This window comes from Equus asinus, chromosome 2, assembly GCF_041296235.1.
Source record: "Equus asinus isolate D_3611 breed Donkey chromosome 2, EquAss-T2T_v2, whole genome shotgun sequence".
NCBI classification, from domain to species: domain Eukaryota; kingdom Metazoa; phylum Chordata; class Mammalia; order Perissodactyla; family Equidae; genus Equus; species Equus asinus.
The window spans coordinates 61,410,846-61,435,986 of NC_091791.1; the positions used below are offsets into that span (position 1 = coordinate 61,410,846).

At 37.2% G+C, this 25,141-nt stretch overlaps 1 protein-coding gene across 2 annotated transcripts in view; it reads left to right on the top strand.

Annotated features, from left to right (window-relative positions):
• Positions 1–24,910, top strand: part of MCU (mitochondrial calcium uniporter) — a 189,534-nt gene extending 164,624 nt beyond the window's left edge. Inside the window, exons 5-8 of one of the 2 annotated variants that reach the window (XM_070489934.1) lie at positions 11,494–11,654; positions 13,117–13,320; positions 21,201–21,321; positions 22,969–24,910. In XM_070489934.1, the coding sequence (XP_070346035.1) occupies positions 11,494–11,654; positions 13,117–13,320; positions 21,201–21,321; positions 22,969–23,042 (560 nt within the window). In that variant the 3' untranslated portion in view covers positions 23,043–24,910. Of the gene's footprint in view, positions 1–11,493; positions 11,655–13,116; positions 13,321–21,200; positions 21,322–22,964 lie in introns of both variants that reach the window. The other variant, XM_044756880.2, reaches the window with a different exon arrangement.
• The last annotated feature ends 231 nt before the right edge of the window (positions 24,911–25,141 follow it).

The following is a 25,141-nucleotide window of genomic DNA, read 5'->3' on the forward strand; positions in this document are numbered from 1 at the left end:
TTATCCTTTCTACTGTCTTTTTTGTTTCAATTTCATTTACTTCTGCTCTAATTTTTATTATTTATCTCCTTCTACTGACTTTGGGCTTTGTTTGTTCTTCTTTTTCTAATTCTGTTTTGTGTAGTTTGAGATTGCTTATTTGAGATTTTTCTTGTTTGTTGAGGTGAGCCTATATTGCAATGAATTTCGCTCTTATGATTGCTTTTGCTGCATTCCAAATGAGTTGATATGGTGTGTTTTCATTTTCATTTGTCTCCAGATAATATTTGCTTTCTCCTTTGATTTCTTCAATGATCCATTGGTTGTTCAGTAGCTTGTTGTTTAATCTCCACATATTTGCCCCTTTCCCACCTTTTTTCTTGTAATTGATTTCTAGTTTCATAGCTTTATGGTCAGAAAAGATGCTTTATATTATTTCAGTCCCCTTAAATTTATTGAGGCTTGCTTTGTTTCCCAAGATATGGTCTATCCTTGAGAATGTTCCATGCACACTTGAGAAGAATGTACAACCTGCTGTTTGTGGATGGAGTGTTCTATATATATCTAAGTCCATCTGGTCTAATTTTTCACTTAATTCTACAATTTCCATGTTGACTTTTTGTCTGGATGATCTATTCATTGGTGTAAGTGGGGTGTTGAGGTTCCTATTATTATTGTATTGTTCTTGATATCTCCTTTTAGTTTTGTTAATAGTTGCTTTATGTACTTTGTTGCTCCTGTGTTGGGTGTGTATATATTTATAAGTGTTATGTCTTCTTGGTGGAGTGTCCCTTTTATCATTATAAACTGCCCCCTTTGTCTCTCTTTACCTGTTTTGTCTTGAAGTCTACTTTGTCTGATATAAGTATGGCAATACCTGCTTTCTTTTGTTCACTATTAGCTTGGAGTATCATCTTCCATCCCTTCACTCTGAGTCTGTGTTTGTCTTTGGGGCTGAGGTGTGTTTCCTGGAGGCAGCATATTGTTGGGTTTTGTTTTTTAATCCATCCTGCCACTCTCTATCTTTTCATTGGAGAATTCTATCCATTTGCATTTAGAGTGATTATTGAAATGTGGGAACCTAATGCTGCCATTTTATCTTGTGTTTTCCAGTTCTACTGCATTTCCTTTGTTTCTCGTCCCATGTATTTTGGACTTCCCATTCAGTTAAGTAGTTTTCTATGCTGGTTTTCTTAGTTTTCTCCTTATTTATCATTTGTGTCTCTGTTCTAATTGTTTAGTGGTTACCATGTGGTTTGTATAAAACATCTCATAGATGAGATAGTCCATTTTCTGATAGCCTCTTATTTCCTTACACTAAGGCGGTGCCGTTCCTTTCCTCTTCCCCTCTAAGTTGTTATTGTCACATATTTTTTCTTCTTGTGTTGTGAGTCTGTGGTTAAAATGACAAGATTATATCTATTTTTGGTGTTTTCTTTCCCTTTATCTTTCATGTTATAATTAAGCATTTGCTTGCCTGTTCTGATGGAGAGCTGCAATTTTCTGATTTTGTCTATCTACTTATCTCTTTGCTCAGGGTTTTGTAACCCCTGTTCTTTTTCTTTTTCTTTTTCTTTCAGGTATGACGGCCTTCCTGAAGATTTTTTGTAGGGGGGATCTTGTGGTGATGAACTCCCTTAACTTTTGTTAATCTGGGAAAGTTTTTATTTCTGCATATTTGCAGGATATTTTCCCTGGATAGAGTGTTCTTGGCTGAAAATTTTTGTCTTTCAGAGTTTTGAATATATCATTCCACTGTCTCCTAGCCTGTAAGGTTTCTGCTGAGAAATCTGCTGACAACCTGATAGGGGTTCCTTTGTAGGTTGTTTTCTTCTGCCTTGCTGCTCTTAATATTTTTCCTTTGTCATTGACTTTTGCCAGCCTTACTACTAAATGCCTTGGAGGTGGTCTTTTTACATTGACAAAGTTTTGGGATCTATTGGCTTCTGTCACATGGATTTCCAGCTCCCTCCCCCAGTTTGGGAAGTTCTCAGCTATTATTTCGTTGAACAAGCTTTCTGCTTCATTCTCCTTCTCTTCTCCCTATGGGATACCTATAATCCTTATGTTGCATTTCCTAATTGAGTCAGACATTTCTTGGAGAGTTTCTTCATTTCTTTTTAGTCTTAGTTCTCTCTCCTCCTCTATCTGAAGCATTTCTATATTTCTGTCCTCCAGACTGCTAATTCTGTCCTCTATATTATCAGCCCTACTGTTCAGGGAGTCCAGATTTTTCTTAATCTCATCCATTTTGTTTTTCATCTCCAACATTTCTGATTGGTTCTTCTTTATAGTTTCAAGCTCTTTTGTGATGTAACTCTTGAACTCATTGAGTTGTCTATCTGTACTCTCTTTTAACTCATTGAGTTTTTTAATGATAGCTATTTTGAATTCTTTGTCATTTTGGTTATGGATTTCTGTGTCTTCAGGATTGTTTTCTGGGTACTTGCCATTTTCCTTCTGTTCTGGAGATTTAATATATTTTTTTTTCATACTGTGGATGGCATGGATTTGTGCCTCTGCATAGAGATAGAGTTTGGTTACTGCTTCCATTTGCTGCCACTGGGACAAGGGGGCAGGAGCTGTGTAATCTGAGCCCACCAGGATCCCCATCCGCTTTTCCTGACCCTGCCTGGCCCACTCCTTGTTATCGCAGTGTCCCTGTGGGGTCTCCTGTCAACTGTGGGAATAGCCACACTGGTGCTTTGATTTGCTTCCACCTGCTCCCACAGACCAGCCTAGACACGCTCCCCCCTTAGGGAATGCAGCAGTGTTATGGGCTTTCAAGGCAGCCAGGAACTTCTTTGCCCAGACTCAGCTCCATCGCCACCTGGTCCCACAGGATCTCACTTGTCCCCTCAGGGCTGCAGCAGAACTATGGGCATTTAAGGCAGCCAGCAGTTTGCTTGCCTGGCCATGCTGCATCTACTCCTGGGTCGCACCAGCCTTTTTGCTTGGTGCGTGGGGCCTCCCTATCAGTATGAGCCCAGGTCACTCCCTGGGGCCACAGTGGGACTGTGGATTTTCCCACTGGTCCAAAGAACAACCACGGGGGGCTTAGGACTGTAGTCACCTGTTTTGACAGTCACACCAAGCCACATGCCCACCCTCAGGGCCACAGCAGTGCTATGAACACTTCAGCCGGGAGAGTTGCTCGCAGGTACTGGGCTGTCTGAGGCCAGAGAGGTGTCACCTATCTCCACGTCCTCCCTGGGGGTAGTCCATCCACCTTCCAAGGTATAGCAGCACTGGTCTCTCAGGTGTCCTGAGGTGCTATGTGAGTATCTTCTCTTGATCAATGAATGTCCATTTAGTTGTAGTTCAGAGGGGGAGAGACAAAGAAAACCGCTCACTCCTCCGTGTTCCTGACATCTGAAAAGTATCTTTTAAACAGTAAGAGATTACTGAATCAGATTTTATTAAGTTGGAATCATTGAACATGTAGACCAGGGTTGTTAGCTATATATTAGCTATGCTAATATGTTTTCCTTCTTTAGTCCCTGATTCTTGGACTAGAAGTTCTCTTTAAAATAACAGAAGCACAGGCCTTATTTTACTCAGATTTTTTGTTGTTCTTTGAGTTTGCTCTTCATTTTTTTTCCAGCTTTATTGACACATAATTGACATATAACATTGTATAAATTTAAAGTGTACAATGTGATGATTTGATACACTTAAATGTTGCAAAATGATTACCACAGTAGGATTAGTAACACCTCCATCACCTCACATAATTACTATTTCTTTTTTGTGGTGAGAACTCTTAAGATCTACTCTCTTAGCAACTTCCAAGTAAACATTCCAGTGTTGTGAACTACAGTCACCATGCTGTACGTTAGATCCCCAGAATTTATTCATCTTATAGTTGGAAGTTGGTTACCCTTTGACCAACACAGAACTACTACATGATCCAGCAGTCCCACTTTTGGATATATATCCAAAGAAAATGAAATCAGGATCTGGAAGAGCTATCTGCACTCCCATGTTCATTGCAGCAACATTCACAGTAGCCAAGATATGGAAACAACCTGAGTGTTCATCTACAGATGAATAGATAAAGATGATGTGGTATATACATATAATAGAATATTATTCAGCCATGAGAAAGAAGGAAATTCTGCCATTTGCAACAACATAGATAGACCTTGAGGGCATTATATTCAGTTTTTTTGTGTGTTTGTGAATTACCTAGAGAGTTCCTTCTATTTAGATTTTCTGTTGTATTAGTAAAATTTTAAAAATTGACTGATATATTCTTATATAAAGTATAACAATCAGAAAAGTAGAGATATGGGCTCCCATATGTTATCAAAAGTTGTCAAAAACTAGAGGTATTTTAATCAATGAATAATTCCAACCATCTTGTCTAATACTGTATTTTTAAAACAGAAATGAGTGTTTTAGGGGCTTTTTCTTTTTTCTTTTTAAAGCCATGTTTTTTTGTTTTTTTTTTTTTCTTTGGTGAGGAATATTGGCCCTGAGCTAACATCTGTTGCCAACCTTCCTCTTTTGTTTTTTCTCCCCAAAGCCCCAGTACATAGTTGTATATCCTAGTTGTAGGTCATTCTAGTTCTTCTTTGAGAGACACCACCACAGCATGGCTTAATGAGCAGTGTGTAGGTCCACGCCCAGGATCTGAACCAGTGAACCCCGGGCCACTAAAGCGAAGCATGTGAGCTTAACCACTCAGTCATGGGACCAGCCCCCTAGTTTTTTAAATAGGGCTATTCCCAAGTTGAATAAGGAACCTAAAGGTAGAAACTGAAAAGGGGAGATATTATATCTGATTCTCTGGTAATCGATTTGGCATCCTAACAACTCTTTGCTTTATCTATATCTCAGAACTGTGAAATAGCTACCCAGCTTCCCTAGAAGTCAATTTGAATGTGAAGTTTGCAAGAGTCAGGAGTCTGTAATTCATGGAATAATTGTAAATGGAAGTGTGAAATTTGGTAAGCTCAATAGCAGCACTGGTGTAGAATTTAAAGAGATCTTTTCAGAATTTAAATTCACACATCAGAGCTCTCTCAGCTCTCTTATTAGCCAATGAGAGATTATGCTATTAAACACCATTTCTCACAGAAGCTCAGATAATACTAAGTCCATAAACACTTTTTCTCCAACCTTTAAAACATCATAAAGAAAACCTTTTTTCTTTTGAGAAAATGTAAAATAGGTTTTAATTTTGTTTCCACCATATTATCTTCCTCTCCCTCTCTGAGGAAGATATTGCTAGCATCCAAGTCCCCCCTCCTTTTCAGCTACATTTGATACCGAACCTCTTAATCTCAAGTTCGTGTGCCTGATGCACAGTAAGTCGAACACTGAGACATTGGTGCTTGGAGGTGGAGAAAGGTTTTATTTGAATTGGCCAAAACGAGAAGGTGGGAGCATAGGTTTGCTTAAATCTGCCTTAACAAGAGCAGAAAGCAGGGGGTTTTATAGAGCTAAGGGGCTTGGCAGGAGGAGCTTCAGAGAAACAAAGAGGTCACTCCCGATAAGCCCATGGGCCTCAGTGGCAGCTGGCAGCTGGCCATCGGTGATTGCAGCCTCTCTGAGGGCACTCTCTTTCTTCTGCAAAACAAGCTGACAAATCCTCTAGATCCTTGAGTTGCCCCTCAAATTAAGCAAGAAAACAGAAAATTGACAAGACTCATCTATGTCTGTGTTGGGAACGAGGTTGAAAGGCAATCACATTCTTATTGAATATCTACAGTAATGCTCAGGTACCTGGCTTCGCATTGAGTAAGAGAGCAGTTTGAATATCTGTATTTGAGAGGAATGTCAATCATCTAGATGAGTAAGCATATTCCTCTTCCCCACGTTGTAACTCTGTTTAGTGAGAAGGCTACATGGAGAAAAGGAATTGAAGGCACTAGGTTTGGGGTATCAGGTAATGAGAAGGAACACTAGGATTTTATATGTGGAGCAGATGGAACAAATCTCCTTTATCTAATAAAAGTTAAAATAGTTAACAAAGGAAAACTTTTCCAGAACCATTTTTTAAGTTTTGACACAATTTTTCCTACTGTAGAGAAGGAAGAAATATTCCTCTGCCATCTAGGTTCTTCTGGTTGGTCTTAAGAATTAAATTGACGTGAGACGATAATAGGAAAAAATCAAATGGAGTTTAATAACATGTATACATGGGAGAAACCCAGGAAAACTGAGTAACTCACTAAAATGGCCATAGCCACTATTTTCAATACCATCTTTAGCTAAAGACAAAGGAGGGTGTTGGGGATAGTGGTTTTGGAATTAAAAGGAGAGGAAGGCAATTAACATGGAGATGGAAAACAAATGTTTGATGAACATATATTTGCCAAGCCTTGCAAAGACATGGAGAGGACTTTGATCAAATGGGCCTTGCTAGGTTCCTCCCTGTCTACCATGCCTAGTTCATATTATACTATAGTTATCTATGGTATCAGCTCCTTCCTGGAATAGGCTTTCTATCTTAAATTCTTTTAGGCGATTTGTGGGGAGGTCAAAGTTTCTTCCTGAGTTTTTTGTTCATAAAAATAATCAAGCCAAAGAGACACATTTTAGGGTAGCAAATTCTGCTGCCCTTCATTGTTCTCTCCTTACCCCCTTTAACTTTTACTTCTTTCTCCTGTTTTCCTTTTTCCTGTTTATGGATAGCACTTTAGAAATAAAAATACTCTGTGAAAACTTAATTTCACATACTTCCACCAGGCACTGAGGATAGAGGGCTTATTCATATAGGATCCAGTATAGCCACATTTAATTTTTGTGTGGAATTGGCAGTCCATAGGTATTATGGATACCTAAGTATTGACAACCCTTGTACCTAACCTCAAAATTGGAGGGAAGAGGCAGGAAAAAACTGAAATGGAACATGGGGCAAGTCATAGCAGTAAGGCTAGTTGCAAACTCCGTTGCATTCCTTTGGTTATCATAGATGTATATGGCTGGATTCCCCCCTGACTACTGCAGTATGAGAAGAGTAACTGTTTTAGCAATTAGATTATTTTAAACCCTAATCTAAATCTAGAATAGAGGGGAGAATATGGAAAGGGAACACAAAAAGCCTTTTATCCCAATCCATGTTGAAGTAGTAATTAACTACGTTCCTCTTAGTCTTGGAGAGGAGGAGAATATACCCTATTTCACTAGTTGTTGAAAGTTTTTTTGTTAAGGAGAATCATTTTGATTGGCACCACTAAGCCCCTTTCCCCACTTATCCATCCAGAGGATATTGGAAACGTAAATAATTTCAGAGAAAAGGTTGAATGGGCAAACCAAATACCAGCAATAATGAATACCTTATCAGAGACTCAAATAGCCAAAGTCCTTCCCAAACCATGTTAGTAGCTGAAAAGACTTTCCAGTTCCCATTATGTTAGTACATCTCCCTGTCTTTCTGTATCTTTCTTTCTGTATCTGCACTGATGGCATGTGCAGAAACATTAATAAATATCTAATTGCATTTTTAGTGAAGCAAATCATCCAACAGTGTTGTCGTTAAGCCATTAGCATATTTATCTTCCCTCTTCCTATAATTTCATCTGCAAATATGTGGGTAGGTTTCTCAGGGTCAAGGGTTTGAGGTTGTTTTCCTCCACCATGATAATACCATGGAACCATATCCTTCCTGTCAAGAAAACCTAACAAAATAAAGCTGAGTCCCTTGAGTTTTCCAGGGCTTTACTGATGCCTGATCAGAAAAATAACAACTCTGCCTATATTCAACAAGGCCTAGAATTGGACATCTGTGAGACTATTTTCCTATGAATTATCATATTTATAGTCTTTTCATTGCTGTTAGGAGGTATGCGGTTGCACATTACATTTTTTTATTTGTTTTGAATAGATAATACATTCACAAGGTTCAACTCCCAAAGTCAAAGAATCTATGGGAAAAAGTTTTCTCATCCCTGTTCCACAGCCACCATTTCCTCCTCTGTGCCAGCAAGCAATGTTCTTATATTTTCTACCAAAAATAGTCAGTGCGTTCATAAGTAAATATGAACCGCATAATCTTTTTCCCTTTTTTTTAAGGAAGTTTAGCCCTAAGCTAACATCTGCTACCAATCCTCCTCTTTTTGCTGAGGAAGACTGGCCCTGAGCTAAGATCCGTGCCCATCTTCCTCCACTTTGTATGTGGGATGCCTACCACCCAAGTGGTACAATATCCACACCGGGGATCTGAACCAGGGAACCCCGGGAACCCCGGGCTGCCGAAGCAGAACGTGCAAACTTAACTGCTGCGCCACCAGGCTGGCCCCTCTTTTTCCCTTTTTATGCAAATAATAGCATATCATGCATACTGTTTGTATCAGTCAGGATTCAATTGGGAAGCAGAATCACGTGAATATTGTACAATAAAAGATTTATTATAGGAACGAGAGTGTACAATTGTAGATGAAGCTGAAGAAGCAAGCGTCTGAAAAGGGGAGCTTGGAAGATCAAAGTCACTAATTTTGAAGCGATGACACAGGTGGACAAATCAAAGCTTGCCAGGGAACCTGGAAATTCAGGCACATAGAATTATTCGAATAAGAAGGATTAGCAAAGGAGGGCTAATAGGGAAATCCCTAGGACAGTGTTGTCAAATAGAACTTTCTGTGATAGTGAAAATGTTCTGTTTCTGCACTGTCCAATATGGTAGCCAATAGTCACCTGTAGCTATTGAACACTTGAAATGTGGCTAGTGTGACTGAGGAACTGAATTTTAAATATTATTTCATTTTAATTAATTTAAATTTAAATAGCCACATTTGGCTAGTGGTTACTATTTTGGAGAGCACAGCCCTAGAAGGCTGCATCTGGTTATGGGCCTGGATTTGCTTTAATCAACAAAGGGGCAGTTGAGAAAAAAGGGCTGGATGCAGAGCAGAGGAGAGCAAGCACAAGCTGGCATCTGCAGGCACATCTGCATGTGTTTCTCCCTGCCACCCATGACAGCCTTCAGAGTATAATGGCTTCTGCTTTACTTCTGCCTTCCAAAATCGCACTTGAATTTCTCTTATGGTTAACTCTAATCAGGAACCATACAGGGAAAGGTATTTGGGGAAACATAATTCCAGTTTAGCCAAATTGACAAGATGTGAAACCAACAAACTGCTTTTCTCACCTAACAGTGTATTCTGAAGATCTCAAGATACCAGTTCATAAAGAATTCCTCACTCTTTTTCACAGCTGCTATGTATTACATTGTATGAATGTATATCACCATTCACTTAACTGCTTATTTTATAATTTATTGATGGACTTTTATGTTGTTTTCATCTTTTGCTATAGTATATATTGCAGCATTGAAGTCTGTCACTTAGGAAGTATATTAGTGTTGTATATGTAGGAAAAAATACCTAGACATGGAAGTGCTTGTCAAAGCATGTGTAGATCAAAAATTTAAATTTTAAAGAAGAAAAATAAATATTAAAAGTACTGAAAGAATCAAAAGAGAAATATATTTTTAACCTTGGAGTGAGAAATACCTTTCTAACTATAACATAAAACCCAGAAGGCATAAAGGATTGACATAAAAAATAAATTTCCTACAGAGAAGAACCCATTATATGAATATTAATTTTTAAACTAATGAGTCTCCAATGAATGATGTTCTAATATAAACTTACTTTTTTCATAAAACAAATGCCAAGCCTGATTTCAAATTTTATACATTTTCAGGTTGATTGTCCTACATATTTGATCATTAACATGCCCATGCTTCATTAGGAAAAGGAAGAAGAGAGATTCTATTTAGTTTGCTTATTTGCTTGCTTCCTTCCTTCCTTCCCTCCCTTCCTCTCTCCTTCCCACTCTCGTTGGACTTCTAAGCAAATACAGTTTAACTATGGTATTGAAAGTTGAAATGGAAAATGATAGGGCATAGAGTAGGAAAGTCATGGGACTACTAGTCAGAAGATCTTTTCCAGTCCCTACTAGCTCTGCAACTTGGTAAATATTATTATTAGACCTCATTAAGGAGAGGAACCACCTCATATTTGATTTTTTGTTTCCCCTCTATAGTGACTAGATCAGTATAGAGTACAAAAATGTTTGTTAATCTTATCTCTCTGGGATTCAAATTCCTCATTTATAAATTGTGGGCACCAAGCTTACTCATGCTGTTATTGTGAGGATAACGTGGGATAATATACGTGAGGAGATTTTGTTAGCCGTAGATAATTTATACCTACCTAAGGAATTGTCTCGTTGAAAGGGGACCGAGCTTGCGGGAGAAATATTAATATTGGTATAATAGAAGCATTGTAACTCAGTTCCAGGCCTTGGCATCAGGAGATGTGGACTCTGCCACTTCACTGTGACATTCTAGACAAGTTACTGCCCTCCGGAGTGTAGTTTCCTCTTCTGGTAATTTTGGAAAGTGTAAAGCTGTATGCAAATGTGAGCTGCAACTTTAGTGCAAAGAAGACCCTGTTGACATAGATGACTTCTAGAACTCAGTGTTCTTGCTTTTATCTGTTTCCATTAATGCAGCACACATTTACTGAAGCATGCCAGATACTGTGCTAGGTGCTATGGCCCATTTTACTATATCAGCTCCTCTCTAATCCAATTTGCTACCCTTATTTGAATTTTTCATTGATTGAATTTCTGTGGTAACTGTACTAAAGGATATCCTTGAAGAATCTTTGAAATACTTGCCTAATTCTGACTGTGGCTTATTTTGATTTAGAAGAGAGCTAACCTTGTGCTATACCTAACAAAATGTCACATTTAAGGCTAATAAGATTCTAAAACAAAAGCTTTACTTCTAGTGCTTTTTTTTTTTTTTAATTCTTTAACAGCTGAGATCAGCTGATTTTTTTTATTAGATTCTCAAAACATAATTTTTAGATTTCTGGAAACACATGCTACTCAGAGAAGAGTATGTTGAATCAAAGAATTTAATCTTGTACCTTTTCAATCATTCTTATAACCTCTTGCCTTTTAAAGCATGATTGAAGCCCATGAAGGTATTGTGTATCTTTCCCCAGCAAGAATAAATAAAAGTTGGTATGCTAGGGGCAGGTGTATGGGGGCTAAGATTATTAGGATAATGGTATTTTTACTTATACATTTGTATTTGCAAATTTGAAATACTGTAAGTTGGGGGAAAATATCACCAATTAAAATGGCAAGACCACAGATCAATTATAGATCAATATTTTAATAAGCATGATAATCAGATTGATTCTAAACCTCTGTACTAGTTTTTAACATATTGCTTTAAATTTTTTGTCTTTATCTAATGAAGATTCTTATTATTTGTTGCCTCATTTATAGCATTTAGACTTATAAAAATATAATGGTGGATGTTGGTTTCAAAATTTTCAAGTTGCCCAAACGTGAGTTTACTGTCTAGGATTTTTAGACCCTCCTTTTTAAAAAAGAACTATCACTTTCCTTCAGTTTAACAGTGAAGGTGAGATCCCTATAGTGGCTGCATCTGCCTTGTTTTTATCACTGTCTAATAGCCCTAGGAATAGCAACTCTTCATTTAAGGCATACATTTAAAAAGAAAATGTAACCCCTTTCTTTCAGACCTCTTAAGCCATGAAAACGCAGCAACGCTGAACGATGTAAAGACACTGGTCCAGCAGCTGTACACCACGCTGTGCATCGAGCAGCACCAGTTAAACAAGGAAAGGGAGCTTATCGAAAGATTAGAGGATCTCAAAGAGCAACTGGCGCCCCTGGAAAAGGTGCAAATTCAAATTTCACAAATTTTCTCTTCACCATTATTTTTTCCAGAGCATATATGTTTGATTTTTCCCCCCTCCAATCTTTATGTAATTGAGTTATGTCAAATTAGTCCACTAGTTTTGAGGACTGAATCATTAAAAAGTTCCAATTAAAGCTAAGAAAGGACTTAAAAAGGAAGACTTTGGAGCCTTGATAATGGACTTAGAGCTTTGAGGTCTAAATGTACTGCCCTTAACCAGATTCACCACCTTTGCCACAAAGATTAGACAAATTGCTTATCAAGAAAGGGTCTGAGTGTAGTGGATAATGATTTTAACCAAGTTAAGAATTAATATTATATAGAATATTACACAACTATTAAAAATGATTATGTAGGTCTGTGTTATAGAAAACACTTCATGATATTTTATGAAAAGTAAATTATAAAACAGTATGCGTATTAGTGCATACTATGATCCAATTTTTAAATGGGTTACGCATATTGCTACACACACACACAAAGAAAAAATCAAAAGGAATATATTCCCAAATGCTAATAGCATAGGAGGATTATGATTGATTTTTCTTCTTTACACTTTTCTGAATGTTTTACAGTGAACATGTGTCATCCTCACTTTTTAATGGTAATGCAAGTATTTCCATTTTAAGAAGTTAGACTATATTAAAGATTAAGAAAGGGAACAAACACTGTTAATATTGTGCTTTTCCTGATTTCTTTAAAAATAATGAACTTGTATCTCAGGGTTGTTCTCATTAAATTTAAGACTGTTAGAAACATTGTGATAAATTAAACTGGAAAAACTATTGTGAAGGGGGATGAGATTTTCAAAATGTAAGGCATTTTTAATGTACCAGTTATGATAAAATAATTATCATCCTTTATTGAATATTTGCCATGTGCCAGGAATTGTGCTAAGTATTTTACCTGTATTCTGTTATTTAATCCTCAGAACAGCTCAGTAATGAAGTTGATGGCGATTTGCAGATCAGGGCCTGAACTCAGGCGTTCTGAATCCAGAGTCCATGCTGTCACTCACTGTGCTATTCCACCCCCTCATAGGCTTTTTAAGTAAAAACTGATAATAGAGTAAATCTTGTATGCTACAGTGAGAGAACACTGGCGTGTTTTCATTTCCCTCTTTCAAAGAAGGTAATCTTGTGGTTGGATGAAGAGCTATTGAAACTAAGTTATTTGCTCCCATAATTTCACCATATTTTCAGCTATTTCAAGGGTGAAACATAAAACACGTGTCTTATAAAATATTGCTCCTATAAAACATTACTCAGTGAAAGTACAGATACTATTTAGGAAGACAAGCTATATTTATTAGAACTGAGACTAGCTTGTGTCTTGACTATGAGTCCTGTTTCTTTAGTGAGCATAGAACAATTTAAATAAAAGTTTAAAGTTGGTTCTATGTCAAACTGCCTGACAGTTGATTGATCATGTGTGCTCCATAGGTACGAATTGAGATTAGCAGAAAAGCTGAGAAGAGGACCACTTTGGTGCTATGGGGTGGACTTGCCTATATGGCCACACAGTTTGGCATTTTGGCCCGGCTTACCTGGTGGGAGTATTCCTGGGACATCATGGAGCCAGTCACCTACTTCATCACTTACGGAAGTGCCATGGCAATGTATGCATATTTTGTAATGACACGCCAGGTGAGAATTCCTCTTCAAGAAACTTTTTATGAGATAGTAATGAAGTTTTAGTTGTCAAAGTAATTCTCTTTTCTCTCATATTCTTTCTAAGGTCAGTTCTCTTTAAGTGTTCATTCATCCTTTTACATACACACGCACACGGGTGTAGGTGCACACGCACATGCTTGCCAATTATGTATCAGGTGCTATTGTAGGTGCTAAAGGTGGAGACACATATAAGACATGGCTTCTGCCCTCATGGAGCTCACAGACTTAAAAGAGCCACATAAACCACTAAATTCATAAAAATATTATAGTAAGCAATAGAATAAGAGGGCAAAGGAGAAGAGTGGTCAGCTGTAGGATAACTTGTTCAGCTAAGTTGGCTTGGCTTTTTATGTACTGTGTAATTAATTTAACAGTCAGATGGGGTAGTCCCAAGCTCTCTGTTTTTATTGAATTCTTGAAATGGAGAATTGGTGATAGCTAATCAAGTAGTTAAACTAAACTCTGGGCTCCTTCTAAGTATGTTAAGAGTACAGCTGTTGGTTGTTATTTTTCCTTCATGGAAGAGAGGTGAAAATTAGATATCTAATCACTATTCTATTCTTTATCAACCAAGGCTCATTTATTAAATATCAGTATCTAGAAATAATTTTTATTGCCAGTACTATTTTTTCAGTAGCTTGGAAATCCATAGTGTCAGGTTAGGAAGTATGAAGGATTTGCTATCACTTATTATTATATATGTGATACCACAGCTCCAGCCTCCCTTGGATAAAAAACATTTGAAGTAAGTGAGACATATGAGGAATCTTTTTCTATTTTCTTAAGTTTCAGAACAAAGCTGAGAGTTGTTTCTCTTATATTTTTATATGGCTGCTATTGAACATAGGCATTTTGTTTCTGTTGTTGTTAGGTCAGTGGTCATAGGCCTATTTATGTGGGGGGAAATGAAAGCCCAGAAGGTTCTTTAATCTTTCTGGGCCTCCCAAACATGTCTAGTAGAGAAAAGAGACAGTAAACTGTTCATGTCCTGCCATTGTCTACTCAGAGTCTCCAGCACCTAGGCCCACGTGTGACTCGTAGTGGGCATCCTGTGCGAACAGAACTGTGAACACCAGATCAGTCTTATCTAATCACATATCTGGACACGGCTTGCATATGTCTGTCTGTCTGTATTTCTTTCCCTCTTCTTCTTCCCTCTCCCTCTCCCTCATAAACCCCTTTAATGGGTTCTTTTTATCTGTTGATTGAAGTCTAAACTCCTTAGCCTGATATTCATAACTGGTTGCTATACGTCTTTTCCAAATGCCTCAACTCTGTTGTATATGTACTGTGTGTTTTAAACAAATCAGATTCTTCATTTCCCAAAAATGCCCTGAGTTTTCCACCACTTCATTCGTTACTTCACATCATTCTATTCATTGAGAAAGTTCTCCCTGTTGATCTGTCATATTTCACATTTTACTTAAATGCATATCTTTCATGAACCTTTGATCAATTCCCTATAGCCAACTTTGATCTCTCCCTCTTCTGAATTCCTGTAGCACATTGTGCCTCTCGTTTCACTCATCCTATGCTATCTTGTATTATAATTATTCACGTACAATGTCTTTTCCCCTCTACTAGGCTATAATATCTTTTGATGCTAGGCATTCAGTTTTTTCCAATTTTTATTTCCCTACCATGCCTAACACAGTGCCTTATATCTTTAATAGCCTATCTATCCTACTAGTTAAATGCTAGACTTCTGTGATTCCCAAGAATTTTGGCTGCCCCCAAGTGACAAGTTGCAAAGTAGCAGTGGTAAACAATTTGCTCATTTGTGAATAGGAAAACATTGACCAAATAAAATGTACATAGAGTTTCTCACGTTTAATATTCTTTTCCATGTCAGTATCCATAATTAACACCCATAAAGCAAAATGCCTTTTCACCAGCATTTAAACTCTTCCAAACTGTTGTTACAATGAGATGCTAATTTGTTAGCAACCCAAATATGTCCTAACAGTATATTAAGTTCCAAAGAATCTTTATAAGACGACAGGTTCTTTGAAATCATAAAATGAAGTGGAATACTGAATTTTACTAATATTTCAGTGAAACCTAAGTACCAATTTCTGTTATGCAAAAAAGGAGCCTGACAGTAATTGCTGTTCGGAGTTACTTCAGGGTACATGTGGACCACCCAGTCCACACTCTAGCCCATTCATTTTCAATGGACGGGTGTCGCCCCCAAAGGAGCAAAAATTGGTTTGGGGAAGTAAAACGTCTTAGATATTACAGTACATAAACAGATATACAGTATGCCTGTAGTATTAAACCTTTTGGGGGGAAGAGAGGCAATCAGGGAAAAAATATCTAAAAAGCCCAATTAGTGGGACACTAATGACAAAAAGGTGTTAAGAAACACTGACTCAGCCTTTAATATGCTTTGTCATCTCAATTCCAACAAGTGTCATTTGTATTTTACTCCAGCAGACCACTTCAATGGCCATTCAGGACCTTCTTTCCTAGAACTGTCCCACTTATAACTTAGGATGATAATTTCTGGCCACAATTTATTTTCCTTCTAGCCCTTTTATTCACTCTTTCTCTCTCTCCTTTGACCTCATCCAGACCTTTAGGCCCCTGACCTCTCTCTCTTAAGTATTTACTATCACCTTCCTCATATGTTGCTTCTTTTTCTGTCCAACTTAAAGTATATTGTCATTCTCTTCTTAGTATGCTACAGTCTCTGCCCCATTGTCTTTCCATAATATGTACTTTGTAAACTCCTAATCTTGGATAAATCTAGCCATTTATCCTATATCTAGGCTACTAAATGTTGCTAGAGAAAAATCATGCAATAGTGTGGAATGGGCTGCTGCTGTGTTTCTAATTAGATTTCCTTCCCCCATATGGCCACAATAGTTATTCTAAGACTTCACTTCAAGCTCCCTCTCCCACCCTTAACCTTACCTTCTACTTCTCCTAGAAAATTGAGGTTAACAGATGCAAGCTTCCTAATTCCTAAACTCTGTGAGTAATAATATCTGTACCTACTCTCACACTATTTTCTTCAAGCTCAAATAAGAGGTGGCATTTTTCTGTTCAGGGCTAGCTCTTCCACCTGTTCTTAATCCCATTCCCCTTTCCAGCATCTTACTCCAGTTTATTTTTTGTGTTCCCTATGTTATCAACCTCTCCCTCTCTGACTCTCTTTCCTTCATAACCAAGCTGTCTGCATCTCTTCTCACTTATTATCAAATCACTAAATTTCTAGAACAGAGTCTAGCACATAGTGCTTAGTAAATGCTTGCCCAAAAGAGGGAGCATTGAATGAATTTGAATAAACTTAATTAGTGTATACATTTACATCCTCAGCACAGATAAGTAAGTAGCTTAGCAAGAGCAATTTAGATGAAAGTAGAGGGCTTTCCCTCAAGTTTTTAATCCCACAATGATCCCTTCAGTGAATGTTACTTGATTCAGGCCTCAATTCTATCCATATTTAAAAGGCTTCCACAGTCCCTTCAGCTACTATTCATCCATTATCTGTCATCATCAATAATTAAATATTTACTTCTGCTTCTAGTTATGGCATACTAAGTAATCAGAGCAATGTTCCCATTAAGAAAAGCTAGAATAGTTAGAGAAAACATAAAACACATCTGCTTATAGACACTAGAGAGCTAACAAGATAGCAAAAATTTCCAGGAAAGGACCAGAAGAAGAGTCGTCCCAGGATGGTGAACCTAGTGTTTAGATGTGATTTTTGCTCCAAGGACTTATGCTGATTAAGGGTAAGACTGAGAGGCCAAGAAACTGAGCCATACTTGATAACCTAGAAGGACTGAAGCTGTAGAGATTGGTGTCTAGGGATTGCTAAAGTAGGTGAAACACTTTTACTTTGGTTTGAAAGTTTTAAAGGCCACTGTTGTAGAATAAGAGTGAACCTGCAATAGGCTCCCCCAGAGACTGTAGCTCATCTTTCAGTCATCCCAGTCCCGTAAATTGGATTGAGGTAGTTCTAGAACATGGGTAATCCCAGAGTGCTAGTGCTCACAGGTTCTAGGCAGAGGCAAACATCAATTGTCCCTAGGAGGAGATAACATTATCCTAAACCTTAAATTATTTCTACAAATAATTTTGCAAATACAAAGTTAAGCACACAATCAAAAATAAGTAGATATATAAGGAAATACCTACAGAAACAATAGACATTAGAATCAGAGATAGAGGATCCAGTTACTGGAGTTATCAGACATAGCCATTAAAATAATTATACTTAACTATATTCAGGGAGATAAAAGGTGAGGTTGAGAATATTGGCAGATAACTTGATTCTTTTTTTAAGAAAAAAGAACCAAATGAAAATTCTATAAATGAAATTTAATGGATTTAACAGAAGATTAGACTTAACTAAAGAGAGATATAGTGACTTGGAAATAAATCAGAAGAAACTATTCAGAATGAAGTATGGAAAGACAAACACAGTAAAATATAGGAGAGGGTAAGAGAGAGAGAGAGTACAGTGAAAAGGCCTAATATATATTCAATTTTATTGATATCTCAGAGGAGAGGAGAGAGAATGAGAAGAAACAATATTTAAAGAGCTGGTGGCTGACAATTTTGCAAAATGATGAAAGACATCAATTTATAGATTTAAGAATCCTAGCAAATACCACCAATGTAAAGAAAAGGCCACATGTAGGCACATCAATAGTAAGACTTCAAAAGACAAAGACAAAGGAAGAAACCTTAAAAGCAGCCAAAGGGGGAAAAGAAAAGCCTGGCTTCAAAGGAGTCACTGTTAGACTGATAGCTGACTTCTCAACAGCAAAAATGAAAGCCAGAAAACAGTGGAATGGTATCTTCAATGTGTTGAAAGAAAATAGTTGTCAACTTATAATTCTATACTCAGCAAAAATATCCTTCCAAAATAAAGGTGAAATAAAAATGTTTTCAAAAAAAACAAGCAGAGAATTCATCACCATCAAATCTGCACTAAAGGAAATATTAAAGGGTATTCTTTGAGCAGAAGAAAGATTATCACAGATGGAAAGTCAGGAAAGCAGAAAGGAATGAAGAGCAATGAAAATGGTAAATCTGTGAGTGAATCCAAATGAATATTAAATGTATAAAACAATTATAATAAACTCTTATGGAATTTAAAATACAGAAAAAAATAAAATATACAACAATGGCATATAAGTCTGGAGGGGGTAAGTGGACTTAAAGTGTTCTAATGTCCCTTCATTGTCTGGAAAGAGGGTAAAAGTATTCAACTTTGAATAAGAGGTCCTCGCCAGTGCAGAAGGCAAGAAAAAGATACAAAAGATGGAAATAGTGGAAAGAAAGAAAACTGGCATTATTCATAGATTTTGTACATCAAAAAATAAAAAAGCATATACAGGTAATTGGTTAGAATCCATAAGTGAATTTCTTAAGATTACTGGATACAAGGTCGATATACATAAATCAATTACATTATCTATCTGTATGCCAGTCACACATGGTTAGAAAATGAAACTTAAAAAGATGCAACTTAAAATGACTTTTAAAAATACCTAGAAATAAATCATGCAAAATACAGGTAAGCCCTCTGTGTAGAAATACATAAAATTAAAGGAGACTTAGTAAATATAATGGTATATAGCATGTTCATGGACTAGAAAAGTAAATATTGCAAAAATCTCAGTTTTATCCAAACTGATCTTTAGATTCGGTGCAATCCCAGCAGATTTGGGGATGGGGGAAAAGAATTGAATAAGCTGCTTCTAAAATTTATATGAAAATATAAAGGACTAAGAAAAGCCAATAAACCTTTAAAGAAAAACTAGGTAAGAGGATTGACTCTGTCAGCTATGAAGACTACAGTTTAGTTACAACACTATAGTGATTAAGACAGCGACACAAGAATAGACCAGTAGTCTAGTGGAATAGAAGAGAGAAAGTAGAAACAGACCCAGTGTAAGTCAACTTTTGATTTTAAAAAGATGGCACTGCAAAGAAAGGAAAGTCTGTCTTGATAAATGGTGCTAAGATAATTGAATATCCATATAAAAAAAAAAAAAGAAATGACCCCATCCTTACACTATAAACAAAAATTAACTCCAGATGGATTGTAGATCTAAATATGAAAGGTAGCGCAATGAAGCTCCTGGAAGATAATATAGGCAAGTATCTTAATTACTGTTGAATAGGGAATGACTTTTTACACAGAATGAAAAGTGCTAACCGTAGAAGATAGGAATGATAAGTTAGACTAAACTAAAATTGAGAACTTCTGTTTATGAAAGGACACTATTAAGAGGGGGAACGGGCTGGGAAGAGGTATTTGCAGTATGTATATCCAACAAAGTATCTATTTCCAGAATATATATACAAATTAGTAAGAAAAAGACAGACAATCCAATAGAAAAAAATAGCAGGAGATTTGAATAGGCACTTGAAAAGAAGAATGCAAATGGCCAATAATATATGAAATGAAAGACCTCAGCCTCATGAGTGATCAGGAAAATGCTACATATCTCCAAGAGAAATGAAAACTTATGTCCACATAAAAACTTGTACGCAAATGTTCATAGCAGCGTTATTCATAATAGCCAAAAAGTGGAAACAACCCAAATGTCTATCAGTTGACGAATGGATAAAATGTATATCCATTCAATGGAATATTATTTGGCAATAAAAAGAAATGAAGTACTGATACATCCTACAAATAGATGAACCTTGAAAGAAACCAGACACAAAAGTCTACATGTTATATGATTCCACTTATATGAAATGTCCAGAATAGGCAAATTTATAAAGACAGAAAATAGACCAGTGGTTCTTTGAACTGGAGGTGTTGAAGGAGATGGGAAGTGACAGTTGAAGGGTATAGGGCTTCTTTTGGGGATGATGAAAATGTTCTAAAATTTATCGTAGTAATGATTGCACAACTCTGTGACTATACTGAAAACCATTGACTAATATACTTTAAATGAGTGAGTTGTATGGTAGTGAATTACATCTCAGGAAGGCTGTTTTTAAAATATGATATAGTACTTCTGCATGCACACCAGAATAGCTAATATTTTTTTAACTGGCAATATCAAGTGTTGACAAGGATACGGAGTGATGGCAACTTTCATATCCTGCTGATGGGAGTATATTGATACAACCATTTTGGAAAGCTCTTTGATATCACTTCTTAAATTTGAACACAGGCACACCCTATGATCTAGGATTTCCACTCATTAGGTATATACCCAACAGAAGGGATAAGTCCAGAAATATTCTTGACAGTCTTAGTCATAATAGCCAAAACCTGGAAACAACCCAAAAGTCTGTCAGTAGTACAATAGATAAGTAAATTGTGATGTAGTCATACAGTAGAATGTAATATAAAATGAAGATAGACTACAGCTACACACAAAAGATGAATATCACAAAGAGAATATTGACTGAAAGTATCCATACGCAATACACACTATCTGACTCATTTTTATAATTCAAAAAACAGGTAAAACTGAGCTGTAGGGCTCAGGGGGATGCATGCTTAAGTAAGAAAGTTGTAAAGAAAGCAAGAAAACAATTACCATCAAACACAGTGATCACTCTAGGGGGGAAAAGAAGGGTTAGTAATTGGGAAGGGCAGGAGGAGGCTTCTGGGTTGTTGGCAGGGTTCTGTTTTCTTTACCTAGTGATGATTAACATATTCATTATGTAATGATTCATTGTGATGTACAGTTTTGTGTATTCTGTGTGTTTCACAATCAAAAATGTTTAAGAAATAAACATTTAACAGCACAAGTCAGTACATATCCTATATGTGTGTATGTGTATTAAATCTAATCAACAGTAAATGCTTATTTTGGGAAGGTAGTAGGCTACGGACTAATACTTTAATTTTTCCTTTATTTTTGTAGGAATATGTTTATCCAGAAGCCAGAGACAGACAATACTTGTTATTTTTTCATAAAGGAGCCAAAAAGTCACGTTTTGACCTAGAGAAATACAATCAACTCAAGGATGCAATTGCTCAGGCAAGTTTTCCAAAAATAAAAATAAATTCCAGCCCCATCTTGTATTATTATTATTATTATCATCATCATTATTATCCACAGTACTTCAATGAGTAAACTGAAAGAATGATCCAACTGTCTTCTTCCTATATAATTTATTCCTCAATTGATAAAAGTACTATTTTAGCATGGACACCTATCTAGAATGTTTTATAGCACAAACAGGTGAAAAGATGATGGGTCCCATATATCCTATTAAGACTAGCATATTGAAAATTTAGACTTGTCTTTACTTTTTTCATTTCTGTTTCTTTACAGTTATCTATTTTTACTTTTCTCTCTCTTTTTTTTTTTTTTTTTTTGAGGAAGATTAGCCCTGAGCTAACTACTGCCAATCCTCCTCCTCTTTTTGCCAAGGAAGACCGGCCCTGAGCTAACATCTGTGCCCATCTTCCTCTACTTTATACGTGGGATGCCTGCCACAGTATGGCTTTTGCCAAGTGGTGCCATGTCTGCACCCGGGATCCGAACCGGCAAACCCCGGGCTGCCTAGAAGCGGAACGTGCGAACTTAACCGCTGCGCCACCGGGCTGGCTCCTACTTTTCTCTTTTTAAAATCTTTCTACAATAATTAATCCAAAGATTTCTCACCTAAAGTGTGTGGTAGCAATGGAGCAAAAATAAAATCCAGGTAAGAGAAAAAGACTACTGGAAATCTTTGCCAGGCGCAGGTCAGAGATTATTGAACTGGAGGATGCTTTTTTAAAAGATTGATATACTTTATTTTTCATACTAGTTACCTCTTTCAAATTTTTGAGTGTGCCTTCTCCTCACTTTGATATCTTTAATTTTGGTGAATAATTCCTCGTTCCTCTTCTCTGTAGTCTTCTATAACTTTAGAGATTTTTAAATAATCTCTAGAAGCTCTTCCCTCCTCTTTAATGTTTAGTTGCTCTCCACTGGACCTTTTCTGCCTTCTCTGTCCCTTATTGGTGATGAGGTTGGGCTTTGAATAGGCTTAATCCATCTTCCTGCCTTGGCCTAAGTGGGCTCGTCGTGTCTTTTATTGCTCTGTGTGGTGGTTCTCAACTGGAGGGAATGCATCAATATCCTCTCTAGAGCTATTAAAAATACTGATGCTTTGGCCCCACCCTAAGCCTATTAAACCAACTTCTCAGGGGTGAGGCCTGAGCACGTGTGAGTCTGAAAGTGCTGCAGTTTGACTGCACATCCCTGTTTTAAAAATCACTGACTAGTGGAAAAATTAACAACTATTGGACAAATAGGTAAATTCTCAAGCAGCATAAATTAAAGTTCTGGCTTCAGGCAAAGGTCTGTGTAAGGGCTTCCCTCTAGAGAAACGCCATTAAGGTGCATCAGGTGCTCCCACGTTGCTGAGCCTCTGAGTCCTGCCTTGTTGACTGCGTAGCCTTTTCTGGAGGCTCTGCTGATAGCCGAAAGCACCAGAACAGACTTCTGTTTCTGTCCCGCTTTGTGATCCTGTCTTTAAAGCCCTTTGCCTCTGGCACTGTTATTTTGAGAGTAGTTGACATGCTTTCTGTGATTCACAGTGCTGGAGGAAAGACAATTTCCTTTTCTCAGGAGATGGTAATATCACTGAAAGCTTCACTAGCCAGTTTTTCTCACCTTTTTTTTTTTCTATTTTAGGCAGAAATGGACCTTAAGAGACTGAGAGACCCATTACAAGTACATCTGCCCCTCCGACAAATTGGTGAAAAAGATTGATCTTCAAAGAACCTCTGAATCCCAGCAGAAAGAACGCCTGTTTATAACTATTGCCTTTTTAATTAAAGCATTGCAGGTGGAAGCTGGGAGCCATGTCGGGGTAGAGGGTTTTTACCTTTAATTAAAAAACAAAAATGAAAAGCATCTTAGGGAAGAAAGGAATGTTCAAATCTGAGGATCAGGCTCTGTGGAATAGAAGCTCAAAGGGCTTAGGGAATATTGTCTTAATCAAGCATCTCAGTTTCTGGATGAAAGTGATGCATTATATATTCAGAGATTCATCAAGGGAAAATGATGCTGGGGGTGTTTGTTTCTTGCATCTTTGCAGGAGTGGCAAAACAGTAACACACCAGCACCCCGCTCAGCTCTAATTTTTTTTAATTTAACCTTTCTTATTTTTGACATAGAAGTAAATAAATATACCAGAAAAACAAATCCTTAAGATATGTGGTTGGCAAATGCAGCCTGAACCCATGTCATTAGCATTTATTTTAAATTGGACCCAGTCTCTGCAAAGTTACCAGGAATCTCTCCCGCTTCTGCCCCTTTTCTGACCACCCATACCTGCTGGTTACACTAATTTTATCCATATGATATTTGGAACCAACTTATGACTGATAATTGACACTTTGAATTATCCCTTAATACCTTCTTAAAAGTCTATATATTCCAGTGCACTGGATCACTATCTAGGAATCATTGGTAACACTGCATGATGTTTTTTTGTTTTGTTTCTTACTACTTAATCTTTAAGATGAGACAAAATTTCCCTCATTTATTTCTCTATCCCATTGATTTTCCCCTCTCCCTCCACAACTCAAATCAGAGAGGGGAGGGTTTAGCTGTATTACCAAATAAGGAAGATAGAAAGTTTACAAACTGGCTAAAAATCATGGCTCTGTTAGCCGTTTCAGAACCAGAATAATTTCATTGCTGTTAATATGCTTGTGTGACAGCATTCCAGGCCACCCTTTTGGCTCTGCCTTGTCTGGAGGCTTTGTTAATCGCAAAGGACACACACTTCCACACTTCGTGAGCCCTCCCACCTCCACCACTTCAGCAGTTGTAAATCAAGTGTGGATCTCAAAGGGTGCAATTTACCTTTATACAGGTATACATTTCTAGGCTTCCTTCAACCTACCTTCTTCACCCTATTTTTTCTTATCTTAAATTGAAAGAAAGAAGAATTAATCTTATACTCTATCAAAGTATTTTCTACCATATTTCCAGATGACATCTGCACTTGAAGACTCAAAGGAATCTGTGTCTAATATCCTGTTTTTAACTACTGTGGGGGTAGGATGGAAGGGATGATGGGACTTGCCACACAGCTGATTGGCTTTTTTCTTTACATGATTCATCCCTCCTCATTGTGGCAAGGGGTTTCTTTCTCCTTGGGATCCTTGTGTATGAAAAGGAAACTGTAAATGAGAAACCTAGACTCCAGGTGCCTTGCAGAGGTTGAAGGCCAGCCAGAATTGCTGCTGCTGCTGCTCCTGCCACCACCCCTTCCACTGGCATGATGGAATGAAAGGATGCATGTCTCCACTTCCCAAACCCTCCTCCCACTTCCTTCCCCTGACCACCCCCCAAGTTGTTCAACCCCTTCCCTCATTTATTTTCGTTAAGTTGTGTGAATTATTTTTAAACCATTTATCCTGTTTATGCACAGAGTTTTTAAGAAGAAACAGCACAGTGCAAGGAGAAAATCCTTTCGGGGTGTGTGGGAGGTAAGGGAGGGAGGATATGGAGAAAAGTCCTTTAAACAAATAGCAAAATATTGAACACGTGTAAAATCCTGTATCATTTATGAAATATGTAAAAAAAGCAATGTACCTTCTGGAACAATAAATATTCAGTTTTTGAAACGTAGCATCTCATTCTTTAAAGCAAAACCAAAAAACAAAAAACTATTTTCCTGTGGGAACTTTTTCCTTCTAAAATTAATTTTTATAAAAATACTATTTTGAAATTAAGCTTTGTTCCCAGAGCCTATATTTTAAAAACAGGCATTTCATTAATTCTTCCTAAACCTAGGATGGTCAGTATTTTCCTAGTTTCCCAGAGCCACCAGAGGTAAAGAGATAACAATCATAATA